The sequence below is a fragment of the Amia ocellicauda genome, chromosome 1 (genome assembly GCF_036373705.1).
Source record: "Amia ocellicauda isolate fAmiCal2 chromosome 1, fAmiCal2.hap1, whole genome shotgun sequence".
In the NCBI taxonomy this organism is placed as follows: Eukaryota; Metazoa; Chordata; class Actinopteri; order Amiiformes; family Amiidae; genus Amia; species Amia ocellicauda.
In genome coordinates, this window is record NC_089850.1 from 53171119 (window position 1) to 53186629 (window position 15511).

At 42.2% G+C, this 15511-nt stretch overlaps 1 protein-coding gene across 1 annotated transcript in view; it reads left to right on the top strand.

The window, feature by feature from the left end:
- The first annotated feature begins 5562 nt into the window (after positions 1 to 5562).
- snx19b (sorting nexin 19b) overlaps positions 5563 to 15511 on the top strand; it is a 54355-nt gene continuing 44406 nt past the window's right edge. Inside the window, exons 1-8 of the mRNA XM_066708598.1 lie at positions 5563 to 5640; positions 6085 to 7843; positions 8458 to 8596; positions 13080 to 13180; positions 13469 to 13588; positions 13787 to 13911; positions 14412 to 14505; positions 14748 to 14928. Coding sequence (XP_066564695.1) covers positions 6095 to 7843; positions 8458 to 8596; positions 13080 to 13180; positions 13469 to 13588; positions 13787 to 13911; positions 14412 to 14505; positions 14748 to 14928 — 2509 coding nt within the window. The 5' untranslated portion in view covers positions 5563 to 5640; positions 6085 to 6094. The remainder of the gene's footprint in view (positions 5641 to 6084; positions 7844 to 8457; positions 8597 to 13079; positions 13181 to 13468; positions 13589 to 13786; positions 13912 to 14411; positions 14506 to 14747; positions 14929 to 15511) is intronic.

The following is a 15511-nucleotide window of genomic DNA, read 5'->3' on the forward strand; positions in this document are numbered from 1 at the left end:
AACCTGCATCCTTCTTGACCACAGAAAACATAACAGCAGCAGAGACAACCATTATAATATTAGTACAAATATCTAACTGAATGTCAACATCTTATTCAATTAACTGGATTACAGATTCTTCTGCTCATTTTGCTTCCTCTTCTTAGTTTTCTTTGTTGACGCATTGTATGAAAGCTTGTATTTTTGCTTACCTTGTGTGAAAAGATTACAGCGGCAATTCCAATAGGTACATTGCAGAATAACAGGTTCAAAATGGAGCAAACCATGTAGGTCGGGACATTGGAGCGGGTGGGAGTTGCATTCATCGTTGTTGTCTGTGGATCACACTCGCATGCACTGCTGAAGATCTGCATAGGTGATCGGATAGCAGGTGTCGGAAAACATATAGCAAATGAAACAGGTGGTGCTTGCACCTGCAAGGAGGAGACAAGAGCATAGCAACATCTGTTAACCCTTTGAGCAGTAATAGTGAACAGGTGTAATGATGAATCCTGCACCCCCTGGATATCGTGCATCTCCTAGCAATCACCTTGATTTCGCACTTTTGCGCAGACTGCTCAAAACTGATTTGGTGCATGAGCATGTATACCTGCTGTAATATTTGGGACCCCATGTTTTCTAGGAATTTGAAACTTTATTTGTACCCATTTTTTGTATTACTCTACTCCAAACGGTACTGGAATGTAGCTTACAGCATTGGAATCTAGATTTTAAACTAAAGCTTCATACACTCTCAGCATGACACATCTGTAGCTTTAGACTTATTAACATAAAATGTATGTTGTATTATTTGCTACTCAGACATTAAACGTGTTTGGAAGTTATGATTAATTATGAGCTATGATGAACTCTGTTGTCAGTTTTGCATTTGACCCCATGTCTGCCTTAGATGGGTACACGGTGGGTCGAATGGCTGCCTCTCATTTGTAAACTTTCTAATCCACAATAAATGCCACACCCACAACTTGGGGTGGGGATGCCAAATATATTCAAATCAATATAGAGCCGTCTGCACAAGTGCGAAATCAAGGTGATTGCTAGGGGATGCATGATATGCAGGGGGTGCAGGATTCGTCATAACACCTGTTCATTGTACAATAGAAAGGTAATACAGTGCGTATAAAACTATATCAAACTAGCTGCAGTTACAGAACCAGTGGAAGAGACGAACTGGTAAGGAGGGATCTGCAGTAGTCTGTATGGGAGAGTTGTGCGGAGTAATTGGTGTGGAATTGCCATGTTGCCCAGGTAGAATTTGCTAGAGTGGAAAAGTACAGAGACAGCTCTCAACGCTGACATCTAGATTCTTAGCTGTGGAGGAGGGGGAGGTAGATTCCAGAGGAAAGGAGATACAGAGATCTGAGGGTGAGGAGGAGGGGAATAAAAGGAGATCAAATTGCGAGAGGTTTCTGTAGAGTAAGTAGAGCTGAAACCATTCTGGAGAGCACTGAGCAAGCAGTGGATAAATAGAAAAGCAGAATGTAGTTGGACAACCAGCAACTAGTTTTCAAGATGTCTAGGTCCTGGCAACATAACTTGATAAATTACATTGATAACTGTGGAGCAAAATGAAATACATACTCAATAATGAAAATGTATTGGTCCTTATGACTGATTATACCACAGAAACTAAAGCGACACAACGCGCTGGTGTGTCCCGGGCTTTTGTAGATGTATTAATTAAATCATCTTACTGTATTGTAATGCTATAAACTGATATATCAATCGCCTTTTTGTTTTATCACCACATTTATACATGTACACTTAGTAGGATTTTACTGGTAACTCTGTTTAGTGTTTAAAGTCCTTTATTTAATGGTTAAATATCAATGTCAGTTGCAAGTTTGGGAAATATTTACACATCATTAAAGATGCTAAACCACCTTCCCTGTAACAGCCTAGTACTTTATTGAGGAAGTCTGTGATTTATGATTATTTTTACATCCTTTCCCGAGGAAACAAACACAGATAGACAATTGTAGCTGTAAGTATCCACATGCGTTTTCCTAGAAAAAAAGTGAATGTATTAATGTAGATCAAATGTCTGTATAATTTTCTTGTAATCTCACATTTCATAGTGTACTTTTGCAAGGGATTTCCTCGATATTTTAAATTCCTTAGTTATTCAAGGCATGTCTTTGTTCCACCTCACCCATTTGACATTTCTCTGTATTTAATTATCTCTTTCGGCATTTATGTTACACTGTGTTCTATTCCCGAGTTCCCTATATTGGGTTACTTTCTTTTAAGATTTTACACTGTTCCCTGCTATTGACACAGTACATTCCATCAGCAATTCATAATCATTGTAAGGTAACATGGTCATAATTAATTAAACTAATACTGATGTAAACAAATTACATAATGACAGGGTGCACAACCGGGCTGGATTAACAAATTCTGGGCTATAATTCATTTTGCTATAACTTTTCATTAGAACATAAGAAAGTTTACAATCGAGAGGAGGCTATTCGACCCATTGTACTCCTTTGGTGTCCATTAATAACTAAGTGATCCAACGATACTATCCAGTCTATTTTTGGATGTTCCCAAGTTTTCAGCTTCAACCACATCGCTAGGGAGTTTGTTCCAGATTGTAACAACTATCTAATGGAAACCTCATTACAACCTAGCTACAGTTTTTTTTTTTTTTTAACACATCATGCACTGATATGCATATGTGACAGGATAGTCAGGAATGGAGGCTCAGAGCCAGAACTGCACTGACTGAACATAATGCTTTGACATACTCCTTGCTTGCATTACCAGTACTTTTTTATTTTGATTTCCTCTGTGCCTCCTTTCCCTTAGCTCTTAATGATGCCTGCACTTACTAGCTTTTACTATCTAGGACTTGTATTGTTTACTGTATATTTCCTATACATGCTTGTACATCGGAATTTGTAAATTGAACTCTACTGTATTTTTGCACTTTGTATTGCTCTTATGTTTTGTAAGTTGTTCTGGATAAGGGCATCTGCCCATAAATAAATAATAATAATAATCACAGGTACAGAAAACAAGACTTTTACTGAATAAACACACAAATTAAACAGACACAAGGCCCAAAACAAAATGCACGCACGCATGCATGCATGCACATCTCCTCTAATGTGAGGCTGAGGCCTGCTTTTAGACCCCAACCACCTGCATTGCATAACCAGGCAGGGACCCCAGCCAGCCACCCACCCCCTCCCTGCCACAGCATGAAAAATACAAATAAAATGAAAGGTGGTTCCTATGTTCTAATAGAAAATAACACAGAGAGCCTAAGGGTTTGCATGATGTAGCAGGGAGAATCCTCTGTCAAAATCTATTTGAAATGGTTATTTTAGACTGATGGAATATTACAATTACTTGTGATATTTATTTCTCTTTCTCTTTGTCTTTTTCTCTCTCAGACACAAAGAAACATAAAAGTTGTAAAATGTAATTAAATAAATGTAATACATATAATAAAATGAAAAAAACAACTACAAAAGTATCGGTAAGTGCCGTAGAAGAGTACATAAAATAAGACTAAGAAATCAGTAAAACAAAAAAGGAAAAACACTAGATGACAACAGCTTCTGTAGTGTCACACGTCACTCAGTTTCATGAACCCAAATGTCTGCTTCAACTGTGACAAGTTTGAATGTGGCTGAACACACAGGGTTCCAGAAACGGCACGGTTTACAAGATTGTGCGGCTTTCATAACCAGTGACAGGTTCCTGTTTCTTACGCAAGTGCCAAACTTAAGTGGCATAACTATGTTCAAATGCACATAGTACAACCACAGGACATACACACAGGTGACAAATTAAAGGAAAAAATGAGTGGAGGAAATAACGAATGCAGATGCCTCCAAACAGGTGTACTGCATGATACAATTAAGCATGCTCTGTGGCATGTATAAAAATGCTAAGCAGGCCCAGTTGACCTCAATTGTGCATCACGATGGTAAGTGGAAAGGCTCTAAATGGCTTTGAAAGAGGTCATTATTCGGGCAAAAATGGCAGGAGCTTCAGTCACAAAGATGCTCAACTGCCTAGTGTTCTTGACAAGTGGACGAGTACATGAGTGGTGACACCAAGAGAACAATACAGGCCTGACTGCATGACCCCTACAGTGAGGGGATCTGGAGGCTCTGTAATGCCGTTGGTGCATTTTCCTGGCAGGGTTTGGGTATGACAATGATGTGAATCATATGCTATGGCCTTCACAATCACCAGATCTCAGATCCCAATTGAACACCTATGCGAGATTTGGGCCCAATGTGTTAGACAGCATTCTCCACCACCAGCAAAACTCCAAAATGAGGGAATATCTTTTGGAAGAATGGTGTTCCATCCCTTCAGTAGATTTCAGAGACTAATACAATCTGTGCTAAGAGCATTGAAGCTGTTCTGGCGGCTCATGGTGGCCCAACACCTTACTGAGACACTTTATGTTGGTTTTTCCTTTAATTTGTCACCCGTCTGTATATGGGGTTTCATGACGTTTCTATTTGCTTCTTAAACAATTATATCATTACAGGAGTAACACAGGAGGAACTGTATGTCATGTTTAGGATAAATAGTGCTGCTGTAGATAAAAAGGAAACTGAGAATACTCCAACCGGTGAGAAGATGCATGCATTTTCTTAAGGTATGCTTTTGAAACTTACTCTGGCAAAAAAAAAAAAAAAAACATGTAAAGTCTGGACCATTCAACCCTGGGGGCTGTTTAGCTGTGACTGGATGTGTGTGGGTGTGGGTGAATGGGACCATAAATGAATCATAGCTGTCTTATGTCATATATTAGATAATTTAGATCTGAATTCTTGCCAGTGATTGAAAAACAAACAATTCATTGTAAGCTATGTCACAACTGTACCTTTCATGAAATGGACCAGCAATATGAATGCAAGTAATATATGTTCAAAATCGCATTATGAAATAATTGCAGAAATTGGGAGTGGTCCATGGCGTTGAGTACAGTGGGCTGACTTAGTTGCAAAGCTGTACCACCATCTTGTGGCGAACAGTTGTCAGGATAAAAACAGTTATTAGAGAGGCCTTCATCCTGCAGTGGCGCAATAAAGGCTGCTATTGCTGACACACACGCACACACATTGTATTCGATAAAATACATTAGAAATACTGTGTCCCCTTTTAATAAAGTGAAAAATTATCCTACAAGGAATACATTTGATCTTGTAATTGGCTTCAATAAATATAAATTAACTTCTATAAAACTTTTCACAATTATATCAAGTTGTATAAGTAACTGTAAGGTAATATACATTCCCATTTCAAGTGAACGCAGAAGATGGGTACACCTTGGGGGGTTGTTAAGTGTTATTGCATGAGAAACCCAGACAAAATCTGGAAAATCAGGAGCATTGAGTTGAGCCAAATCCCCCCATATTTTGTATTTAGGGTTGGTATGAGGATCTATGTTTAATCATATAATCAAATAATATGAAAATGCATTGGAGGGACACATCCATACCAGCAGATGGCGCAGTTCAATAGGGACCGTCCCTTAAACTCTAACTTGACCTTTCACCTTTCACAGGAAGTAAACAAACAGGACCTCAAGATGGAGTAACGTGTTCGAAAATATGTTTTTTTGCTGCCGACTTTTGTTTGTTAACTGGAAATATCGGTGTGATTGAGGTAAATTATAGATTTTAATAATGTATGCTGTTTTTTTATTAGACAATTATTTCACAATAATTTAAGAAGCTGATGCATGCAATATACAATGTACAACCACGTATTATTTTATTTTCCATTGATTGTGTTGTTTAAACTGGTAGTTGCTTTAGATGATCATTTCAAAGATATGTAAAACTCTCGAGTGTCGTTATTATTGCATATGATCCATAGCACGCTATTAGACAATAATAATAATAATAATAATAATAATAATAATAATAATATTATGTCAGTTAAAATTAAAATAGTCTAAGTCAACGTGCAGGAATTGTTTTTCCTTACATAAAAATACATACATATAATAAGCCCAACAAAGCAGAAAAATAAATAATTCAAATAAAACCGTTTTGTTGTTTGCTTGCTTGCTTGTTAGCGTGATTGGTGTGGTGTGGTGTTTTACAGGTGCTGACCTATGAGAAGAGCCATGACTCAGGCCGAGGCCATTCGTCCTAATTCCTGGCTGTTGTTCTTTGACCTTATGGGGCAGAAGAAGCTGCTGGGCTTTGGGGTGCTGCTGGTGTGGATGATGGTGTTTCACTTGCTGGTGAACGTTTGGCTGCTCTGCGTCTTCACCTGCCTTCTGGTCATCCTGGGCGGCTGGCTGGGGTCCCAGGCCGTACTGGACACCAACAGCGTGGTCCACCTAGAGCGCTTCATCCGGCTGGACAGGACACCACACTCACCCGAGTCTGAGCTGCAGCTGGACGAAGAAATTTCCAGTACGGTCAGCAAGATCATCAGGGACTTTGTGTCGTCCTGGTACAGGACTGTGACCTCTGAGCCTGAGTTTGAGATTGAGGTGCAGAAGGCCATGCTCTCCATGGCCCTGCAGCTGAAGAGCAGGGCCCAGAAGGTGGACAGGAAGGCCCTGGCCCAGAGAACCCTGGAGCTCTGCGGCTGCCATTTGCAGAGCTACATGAGGGCCAAGGAGGTCATCGCGGAGCTAGAAAAGCAACCAGGGGGAGACAACCGTTACGCTGAGGGCAACCTGTGGAAGCTTTATTGCAAAGTCAGCAATCCTCACCCAGCACTGAAGAGCTCTGCCATGGAGGTGAACTATGCGAGGGCCATCGTCGACCTGCTTTTACATGTGCTAGTGCCGCCCCCCCATTTAGAAACCAGGACAGGACGGTATGTGGTGGGGGAGCTGATAACCTGCAATGTCCTCCTTCCTCTCATCACTAAGATGTCGGACCCCGACTGGCTAAACTTGATGATTGTGGATGTCTTCACCAAGTCCAGTAAGCAAGGTGCAGACAGGAGTGACCAGCTGGCGCCTTCATCAGCAGTGCCTCCTGTGCCTCCTGTGCAGCAGCAGCAGCAGCAGCATGCAGAACAAAATAACCTAGAAATCCCAAGCTCTTTACCCCTGAAGATCCAGCTGGAAACTCCAAGTGTGAGTGGAGCCCCAACCCCAGAGCTAACGGCCTATGATGTCATCGAGCACTCTGAGATTTCCAGCCAACAGGAAACGGAAGAGGAGGAATGCAAGCAAGATGGCAGCGTTTCCATCTTCTCCGCTGCCAAGACACCCGGGATTGTTGCCATGGACTACTTGCGGCCGGAAACCTTCAACCCTTTCTACTGTGAAGACTCGGACCTGGAGTCTCCCCTGTCTGATCTCAGGAAAGGCTCAACAGAGTCCCTGTTGCCCACGGGGGCTGAAGAAACGCTGTCTGAGCAGCTCGGAGACGGTGTCATTGGGAGCCTGCTGGACCCAGATGAGGAGTTTCAGAGTGACACGGGGTTAGGAGATGACTGCCAGAAAACCTTTGTCCCACACGGGTCAGAACAGACCTCGGCATCCCAGGCCAGTGCTGTACTTATTGCAGCAGAAACCCCAGGGGGAAGGCCAACTAGCATTGGAGATCTGGGGAGTGTTACTTCCCAAGAGGTGGACAAGGATGGCACTAGAGCGGAGCAGGTGCCCTCGAACTCGGAACAGGCAGGGGACTGTAACCCTCATGAACTGTCCATTGTGGTGCCCCTGCGCACCTCTTCCCCAACCACGGGAGTGATCTCTCTCGCCACTTTCAGCTTTGAGCCCCTTAGCAGCCCAGATGGGCCCGTCATGATCCAGAACCTCCGCATCACTGGCACCATCACAGCCAAAGAGCACAGAGGCACTGGATCCCATCCCTACACCTTGTACACCGTCAAGGTAGCTCCCTGCAGCTCAGTTTAGCTTATTTTTCTTTGTCCCTCTGAGGTGTTTACATTGTGTTGTCTGCCAGGGAAGGGGGATGGGGTTTTGTGTTCTGCTTTTCCACTGAAACCCACATTATATCATTTTCTTCAGGTTTAGGTTGAGTTTGAGGTTGATTTATATAAAGCATCATAACAAAGTATAAATTAGTTTTTGTGCTTTTCATAACACACAAGGCAGATAAAAGGGGGACAGTGTAAAGCTAAAACAGACAAACAAGAAAACAAACATTTTCTTTTCTTTAGGCAGCTCTTTAATGTCTTCCAGTGAAAACAGCCTATCAGATTTATCTCAGAGACAGGCCTGTTCTTAAACTACATGTTGATTTGTTAACATGGTAAATATTTATTATTATTATTAGCTGCATGCATATACATTGTTATATAAACTAAAGTGATCAAAGAAAACCAAAGCAACTGGAGGATCAATTAATATATATATTTTTTATGCCAAGGCAGAGTTTCAGAGAATTTAGTTTTGTTTAAAACATGCATTCCAGAGTTACCTGCTTTCTTTAAACCTTTGGCGCTGTGTAAATTTTGCTCTCTCCTGTTTGTCTGTTGCCACAGTATGAGACCGCAGTGGACACCGAGAACCCAGGTACTCTGCAGTCTGTGGCCTACCACATGGTAAACCGGCGCTACAGCGAGTTCCTCAACCTTCAGACCCGCCTGGAGGAGAAGCCTGAACTGAGAAAACTAATCAAAAGTAAGAGAGCGAGCCACCTGAGTGTGAACAGACTGGATTAAGCAGAACAATCTCTGCATCATTTATAGCTCAATTAGAAAACCTCTGTCATGTTGATCTTATCTTTATGAACTGGAAAGGAAAAGTGTGATAAGGTACGAGAGAATTTGCTTACAATGTTCTTCTTTTTCTTTTAATATTCCCCCCATTTTTATTATTTCATAGCTTTTGCACCATTTCACATAAAATCATATATACACTCACCTAAAGGATTATTAGGAACACCTGTTCAATTTCTCATTAATGCAATTATCTAACCAACCAATCACATGGCAGTTGCTTCAATGCATTTAGGGGTGTGGTCCTGGTCAAGACAATCTCCTGAACTCCAAACTGAATGTCTGAATGGGAAAGAAAGGTGATTTAAGCAATTTTGAGTGTGGCATGGTTGTTGGTGCCAGACGGGCCGGTCTGAGTATTTCACAATCTGCTCAGTTACTGGGATTTTCACGCACAAACATTTCTAGGGTTTACAAAGAATGGTGTGAAAAGTGAAAAACATCCAGTATGCGGCAGTCCTGTGGGCGAAAATGCCTTGTTGATGCTAGAGGTCAGAGGAGAATGGGCCGACTGATTCAAGCTGATAGAAGGGCAACTTTGACTGAAATAACCACTCGTTACAACCGAGGTATGCAGCAAAGCATTTGTGAAGCCACAACACGTACAACCTTGAGGCGGATGGGCTACAACAGCAGAAGACCCCACCGGGTACCACTCATCTCCACTACAAATAGGAAAAAGAGGTTACAATTTGCACAAGCTCACCAAAATTGGACAGTTGAAGACTGGAAAAATGTTGCCTGGTCTGATGAGTCTCGATTTCTGTTGAGACATTCAGATGGTAGAGTCAGAATTTGGCGTAAACAGAATGAGAACATGGATCCATCATGCCTTGTTACCACTGTGCAGGCTGGTGGTGGTGGTGTAATGGTGTGGGGGATGTTTTCTTGGCACACTTTAGGCCCCTTAGTGCCAATTGGGCATCGTTTAAATGCCACGGCCTACCTGAGCATTGTTTCTGACCATGTCCATCCCTTTATGACCACCATGTACCCATCCTCTGATGGCTACTTCCAGCAGGATAATGCACCATGTCACAAAGGTCGAATCATTTCAAATTGGTTTCTTGAACATGACAATGAGTTCACTGTACTAAACTGGCCCCCACAGTCACCAGATCTCAACCCAATAGAGCATCTTTGGGATGTGGTGGAACGGGAGCTTCGTGCCCTGGATGTGCATCCCACAAATCTCCATCAACTGCAAGATGCTATCCTATCAATATGGGCCAACATTTCTAAAGAATGCTTTCAGCACCTTGTTGAATCAATGCCACGTAGAATTAAGGCAGTTCTGAAGGCGAAAGGGGGTCAAACACAGTATTAGTATGGTGTTCCTAATAATCCTTTAGGTGAGTGTATATATATATATATATATATATATATATATATATATATATATATATATATACAGTGAGGGAAAAAAGTATTTGATCCCCTGCTGATTTTGTATGTTTGCCCACTGACAAAGAAATTATCAGTCTATAATTTTAATGGTAGGTGTATTTTAACAGTGAGAGACAGAATAACAACAAAAAAATCCAGAAAAACGCATTTCAAAAAAGTTATAAATTGATTGGCATGTTAATGAGGGAAATAAGTATTTGATCCCCTATCAATCAGCAAGATTTTTGGCTCCCAGGTGTCTTTTATACAGGTAACGAGCTGAGATTAGGGGCAGTCTCTTAAAGGGAGTGCTCCTAATCAAAGCTCGTTACCTGTATAAAAGACACCTGTCCACAGAAGCAATCAATCAATCAGATTCCAAACTCTCCACCATGGCCAAGACCAAAGAGCTGTCCAAGGTTGTCAGGGACAAGATTGTAGACGTACACAATGCTGGAATGGGCTACAAGACCATCGCCAAGCAGCTTGGTGAGAAGGTGACAACAGTTGATGCGATTATTCATAAATGGAAGAAACACAAAATAACTGTCAGTCTCCCTCGGTCTGGGGCTCCATGCAAGATCTCACCTCGTGGAGTTTCAATGATCATGAGAACGGTGAGGAATCAGCCCAGAACTACATGGGAGGATCTTGTTAATGATCTCAAGGCAGCTGGGACCATAGTCACCAAGAAAACAATTGGTAACACACTACGCTGTGAAGGACTGAAATCCTGCAGCGCCCGCAAGGTCCCCCTGCTCAAAAAAGCACATGTACAGGCCCGTCTGAAGTTTGCCAATGAACATCTAAATCAGCCAGAGGAGAACTGGGTGAAAGTATTGTGGTCAGATGAGACCAAAATCGAGCTCTTTGGCATCAACTCAACTCGCCGTGTTTGGAGGAGGAGGAGGAATGACCCCAAGAACACCATCCCCACCGTCAAACATGGAGGTGGAAACATTATGCTTTGGGGGTGTTTTTCTGCTAAGGGGACAGGACAACTGCACCGCATCAACGGGACGATGGACGGGGCCATCTTGGGTGAGAACCTCCTTCCCTCAGCCAGGGCATTGAAAATGGGTCGTGGATGGGTATTCCAGCATGACAATGACCCAAAACACACAGCCAAGGCAACAAAGGAGTGGCTCAAGAAGAAGCACATTAAGGTCCTGGAGTGGCCTAGCCAGTCTCCAGACCTTAATCCCATAGAAAATCTGTGGAGGGAGCTGAAGGTTCGAGTTGCCAAACGTTAGCCTTGAAACCTTAATGACTTGGAGAGTATCTGCAAAGAGGAGTGGGACAAAATCCCTCCTGAGATGTGTGCAAACCTGGTGGCCAACTACAAGAAACGTCTGACCTCTGTGATTGCCAACAAGGGTTTTGCCACCAAGTACTAAGTCGAAGGGGTCAAATACTTATTTCCCTCATTAACATGCAAATCAATTTATAACTTTTTTGAAATGCATTTTTCTGGATTTTTTTGTTGTTATTCTGTCTCTCACTGTTAAAATACACCTACCATTAAAATTATAAACAGATCATTTCTTTGTCAGTGGGCAAACGTACAAAATCAGCAGGGGATCGAATACTTTTTTCCCTCACTGTATATACACTCACCTAAAGGATTATTAGGAACACCTGTTCAATTTCTCATTAATGCAATTATCTAACCAACCAATCACATGGCAGTTGCTTCAATGCATTTAGGGGTGTGGTCCTGGTCAAGACAATCTCCTGAACTCCAAACTGAATGTCTGAATGGGAAAGAAAGGTGATTTAAGCAATTTTGAGCGTGGCATGGTTGTTGGTGCCAGACGGGCCGGTCTGAGTATTTCACAATCTGCTCAGTTACTGGGATTTTCACGCACAACCATTTCTAGGGTTTACAAAGAATGGTGTGAAAAGGGAAAAACATCCAGTATGCGGCAGTCCTGTGGGCGAAAATGCCTTGTTGATGCTAGAGGTCAGAGGAGAATGGGCCGACTGATTCAAGCTGATAGAAGAGCAACTTTGACTGAAATAACCACTCGTTACAACCGAGGTATGCAGCTAAGCATTTGTGAAGCCACAACACGTACAACCTTGAGGCGGATGGGCTACAACAGCAGAAGACCCCACCGGGTACCACTCATCTCCACTACAAATAGGAAAAAGAGGCTACAATTTGCACAAGCTCACCAAAACTGGACAGTTGAAGACTGGAAAAATGTTGCCTGGTCTGATGAGTCTCGATTTCTGTTGAGACATTCAGATGGTAGAGTCGGAATTTGGCGTAAACAGAATGAGAACATGGATCCATCATGCCTTGTTACCACTGTGCAGGCTGGTGGTGGTGGTGTAATGGTGTGGGGGATGTTTTCTTGGCACACTTTAGGCCCCTTAGTGCCAATTGGGCATCGTTTAAATGCCACGGCCTACCTGAGCATTGTTTCTGACCATGTCCATCCCTTTATGACCACCATGTACGCATCCTCTGATGGCTACTTCCAGCAGGATAATGCACCATGTCACAAAGGTCGAATCATTTCAAATTGGTTTCTTGAACATGACAATGAGTTCACTGTACTAAACTGGCCCCCACAGTCACCAGATCTCAACCCAATAGAGCATCTTTGGGATGTGGTGGAACGGGAGCTTCGTGCCCTGGATGTGCATCCCACAAATCTCCATCAACTGCAAGATGCTATCCTATCAATATGGGCCAACATTTCTAAAGAATGCTTTCAGCACATTGTTGAATCAATGCCACGTAGAATTAAGGCAGTTCTGAAGGCGAAAGGGGGTCAAACACAGTATTAGTATGGTGTTCCTAATAATCCTTTAGGTGAGTGTATATATATATATATATATATATAAAAAATCTTTATATGTAAGCTTTGTAATTATACATGAAGTAGCCCATGATTGGTTAATGTGCCATGTAGGAGTGATCTGCATGTGTTATTGACGAGTAAGGAGATTAATTGAGCCTCTTTTCCCCTAATGTTTCTATTTCTTAGATGTGAAAGGACCCAAGAAGCTGTTTCCTGACCTTCCTTTTGGAAACATGGACAGTGACAAAGTAGAGGCGAGAAAAGGCCTATTGGAATCTTTCCTCAAGGTCTGTCGGATTCTTGTCTCAATTAATTTAGATTTAAAAACATCATGTAGTCTTTCAGATCTGTCTGCTGGCTACCTCATCTCAAAATACCCTTTGCTGTTTTTCTACCTTTTGTGATAAGGCTCTTCCTCCACATTGAAGTGGGTAATCCTGAACAGCACGCCATATAAGCACAACAAACAATTCTATGTGCGGATGTATCCACATAGCTGGGTCATGGGGGACTGTTGCACTGCGAGCTGCAAGGTGTGTTGAATCCCTCGTCTTTCACGTCATTTTGTCTTGCAGCAACTTTGTGCGATTCCGGAAGCAGCTAACAGTGAGGAGATGCAGGAGTTCCTGGCGCTCAATACAGACGCAAGAATAGCTTTCGTGAAGAAGCCCTTCATCGTTTCCCGGATAGACAAGGTGACGTGCAGGCCAGCACTGCTTTTAAGTGCTTTCTATTGTCGCAAGTGTGATGCGGCTTATGGACGGCACTGTCATTCAGGTTTACGTCACTGCATGTCTCGTTACTAGTTCAAACTTATATTCATGTGCAGTAACCTTTTTTTTGTTTTTTTATCCCCCCCACCTCCTTCCATCTCATTCTTTATTTATGCGCAGATCGTGATGAATGCCATTGCGGACACGCTGAAAACAGCCTTCCCTCGCTCCCAGCCTCAGAGCCCCACCGAGGACAATGGGGAGACTGACGCAGATGGGAAACCGTCTGACAATAAAAAATCTAAGTGTGTAAGACTGCAGGCTGGATACCACCTTGTGTATCGAGCTGCGCCTCACTCTGATTACAGATTAGTGCAGTATTCTGCAGTCAGAGGCCCATAGTAATATGTCAGACTGAGACTAACACTTCAATATTTTAAATGTGATGTAGTTTTCTCTAGGGAAGTGGGGTGTTCAGTAGGAATTTGTATTTGAGTATGTAATGAATTGAACATTAGTAGGTATGTTAGTTTGTTAAGGTAATGTACAGTGTTCCCCCCAGAAATTAGCCTAGGCATGGCTGTCTGTTTCAGATTTGTTGGCCTAAAGGTAGGGTGTGTGGGGGTGGGGGTGCTTGCAGATTTTTTTTTTTTTTTTTGCGATGTCGATTTGTCTCGACATTCAGACATTTGTATCCAGGTCTGGATATAGCTGGGGGAAACCCTCATGTAATTTTGCAGCCCAGAAGGCAGAATGTCCGCTCCTATATATCTGTATGGCTGTAAAGTATGATTTATTATTTTAGGTCTCGATTGAGGTTCTCCAGTAAAATTGCTCCTGTCCTCAGCGTATCTGATATTCAGCCTAAAGTGCTCTACTGTTTTGGAGAGGAGCAAACCGTAAGTATATTTTTCGACATGCCCCGTGGCCTGTTCTTCTGTTTGTTAGAATAATATTTAGAAACAGTGTACTCAAAATCTATAGTTGTAAGTTATTCTCCTTCCATATTGGAGAAACACAACTTAAGTTCAGGTCATATAGAAAGACAAGCCCTTTGTTTCCAAGGGTTATTAGCAAGGGTCAGTGCCCCCCAGGTTTTATTACTGCAGCTGAAACCCAAGATATGCCTTGCTGTGTCCAGGTCTTCAGTGGCCTCTCCTTGGCGGGCCTGGAGGATTTCCTTCAGAAGCAGGAGAAGCAGTTGAGCCTCCTGCCAGCCGTGGAGACAGGGGACAAGAGAGAGGGAGAGACAGAAAACAGGAGCAGTGAAGACCCGAGCGTTCCAGATAGGGGACTACAGGAAGAAGCCAACCGAAATGCTGGTAAGTTCAGCCTGGGATACCAGCGGACTGGATGAGGTTTGTAGTTTTACACTGGCTTCAGGGAGCAAGCTATAGGGCATCCTGTTATTATTTATGTAATATGAAATTAAGAAATTACATGTTTGGTTGACTTAAGGGTTAGAGAGTTCGTTTTGTTTTCCTTGCTATTATTTAGCTCCTCTTTACAGTAACCTCTCTAAAACATCTCTAAAATAAGATCCTTTTTATCTGTCAGAGACTCTGAAAAAGTCATTCATGCTTTTATTTCTTCTCGCCTGGACTTGTCAAAGTCAGAAAACCCTCTCCCGTCTGCAGCTTGTGCTGAACGCGGCTCTGAGGCTTCTATTTAGAACAAATAAGCGTGAACATATCACCCCAATCTTATATTCCTTATATTGGTTACCAGTTAGTTTTATAATTGATTTTAAGATTTTACTAATTACTTGTTAATTGTAAACAGTTTTTTGTGCAATTTTACAGAGGACATTTTCGCTTCTTCCCTTCCTCCATTTTATTCTTGGTGACAGATGCAATTATTTTGCAGAAGTGCATTCTCATTCGCTTCATTCTTCTCGGCTTGTCT